General features: G+C 59.8%; 1 protein-coding gene across 1 annotated transcript; it reads right to left on the bottom strand.

Annotated features, from left to right (window-relative positions):
* Positions 1 to 212: 212 nt before the first annotated feature.
* CORC01_11580 (uncharacterized protein) lies at positions 213 to 1,619 on the bottom strand (the record flags this gene model as incomplete). The annotated part of the gene is made up of 1 exon (XM_022623203.1): positions 213 to 1,619. One exon carries the CDS (start codon positions 1,617 to 1,619, stop codon positions 213 to 215), a length of 1,407 nt encoding a protein of 468 aa, XP_022470334.1.
* Between the last annotated feature and the right edge of the window lie 503 nt (positions 1,620 to 2,122).

Below are 2,122 nucleotides of genomic sequence, written 5' to 3'. Positions count from 1 at the left end.
CATTACAAACCCAGACACCTACAGTCTCTCTCTCCGGCTTTTTCACCTACACAATTACTGCAGTTCTATTTTAGCTCACCATCTAAGAGCTCGTGATACATAAAGAATGATAATTTGATATTTGTGTGTTGCGTCAGTAATTTGACTGTCTGATGTTGAACGTTTGGACAACCGTATTTGATACCAAACCCATGTCTCAACCACAAGGCCGACTACAAAAAGACAACCGCACCAACAGCAACCGCACCAAGAAGGCTCATCAACGGCACCGCATTGACGGCCATCAGAGCGGGCTCGCCGGCGGTCACCACGGCGGTGGAAGACGTGGCGACGGGACGGGTGCCGCTGACAGTAGTAGGGACGGCAGGGGTGGTGGCCGGAGGGTTGCCAGAGGGCGGTTTGCCCGGTGGGTTGGTGGGGTTCGACGGGGGGTTTGCCGGAGGGTTCGCCGGAGGGTTCGCCGGGGGCTGCGAGGGAGGGTTGGAGGGAGGGTTGGAGGGAGGGTTGGAAGGAGGGTTGGAAGGAGGATTGGAAGGAGGGTTGGACGGAGGATTGGAAGGAGGGTTGGAAGGAGGGTTGGACGGAGGCGAGGCCGGGACCGAGGGCTTCGTAACCAGGGTCGAACCGCCGGGGCCAGTGGGGGTAGGGGTTCCCTGCCGAGTAAAAGACGAGGTGGTCGTCGTCGTGACGGTGCTGCAGACGGCATTGTTGCAGGTGGTATAGGTCGATGTCAAGGTCGAGCAGTCGGTGTAGACGAGGGGGTTCGTGCTCGTGGCGGGGACGTACTTTGTGCGAGTCCAGGTTGAGCAGGTACCATTGTAATTGCAGCGGGTGATTGTTGTCACCGTGGGCGCCGTGATGACGGGCGGGAGGGGGTAGGTGATTGTCGTGACGGGGCGGCATAGGCCGTTGTAGCAGGAGGTGATTGTTACGCAGGGGGGAAGGGTGACGACGTTGCAGGTGCCGTTGTAGTTGCAGGTAGTGGTTGTCACCGGGGGAGGAATGGTAATGGGGGCGGTGCCGTTGGGGAAGACGGGAGGGGTGGTGACGATGGGGCCGGTGGTGGTGGTGGTGGTGGGGTCGACCGGAATAGGGACGACGATGGTGCTGTTGTTGGGGAGGGTCACGGTCGAGCTGGAAAAGGTGGGGAGGACGACGACGGGACCGGTGGTGTTGAGGGCCGAGGTGGTGAGGACGGTGGTGGTGGTCGAGGTGATGGCGGTGCCGCTGCCCGGGTCGGAGGAGACCGAGGCGGAGGAGGTGGAGACGGAGGTCTCGGTGGTGCTCGGGACGGTGCTGGCTCCGCTGCTGAGGGTGGAGTCGGTAGTCAGCGAGGTGCTCGTGGGAGCAATGACGGTGACGGTGGAGCTGCCAACACTGGTCACGATGGAGGTGCCAGAGGAATCCGAGCTGCTGCTGGAAGAGCCGGCGGTCGATGTCAGAGTGGTGGTGGTTCCGCCGCTGGTGACAGTGGTCGTGGGCTGAGCGACGGTGACCGTGGTGCTAGGCGTCACGGTCGTAGTCGGAGCGACGACGGTGGTCGAGGTGGTCGACTGGCCGTTGACACCGGCCAACAAGGCGGCGCCCGCGGCGAAGCGGAGCATGGCGGGGGAAACCATGTTGATGGTTCGTGATGTAAGCGAGAGCGGTTGCTTGAGTAGACTCTTAAGCTAGAAGAAACGAGAGACGAAAGCGAATGTCGAAGCAGGAGCTCGGATAAGAGAGACAAGCGGATTGTCGGAAGTGTGATTGCTGTGATGAGGATGAGAAGGAAGGCCTGATACTGCCCGGGCCCAAGGAAGCATGATATAGCCGTTAATGGTGTGGTGAAGCCTGCCCATCTCCGAGTGACCCATCACCGAGAACGGCGGGGAGAACATACAGGAACAGTCAATGGGCTCCATCCAGAGTGAACATCATCGGTCAAGAGCATCGTGAAAATTCTGAGATGTCGAAAATGGCTGCATGCGGCAAAAGCTGGCGTGAGCCCCGCGTGCGTTCTGCCACTTCGGACCGTTTGGGCGTACGCCATCGTGGACTGTTGGGCCTGACAGTTGGACGGATGTAGTAAGACGAAGAGGTATTTTTGGGAAAATCCCGTAAGTGAGCATGGCTAACACGC

Source organism: Colletotrichum orchidophilum (genome assembly GCF_001831195.1).
Source record: "Colletotrichum orchidophilum strain IMI 309357 chromosome Unknown Scaffold_127.1, whole genome shotgun sequence".
In the NCBI taxonomy this organism is placed as follows: Eukaryota; Fungi; Ascomycota; class Sordariomycetes; order Glomerellales; family Glomerellaceae; genus Colletotrichum; species Colletotrichum orchidophilum.
This window is presented reverse-complemented; position numbering and strand designations above follow the sequence as displayed.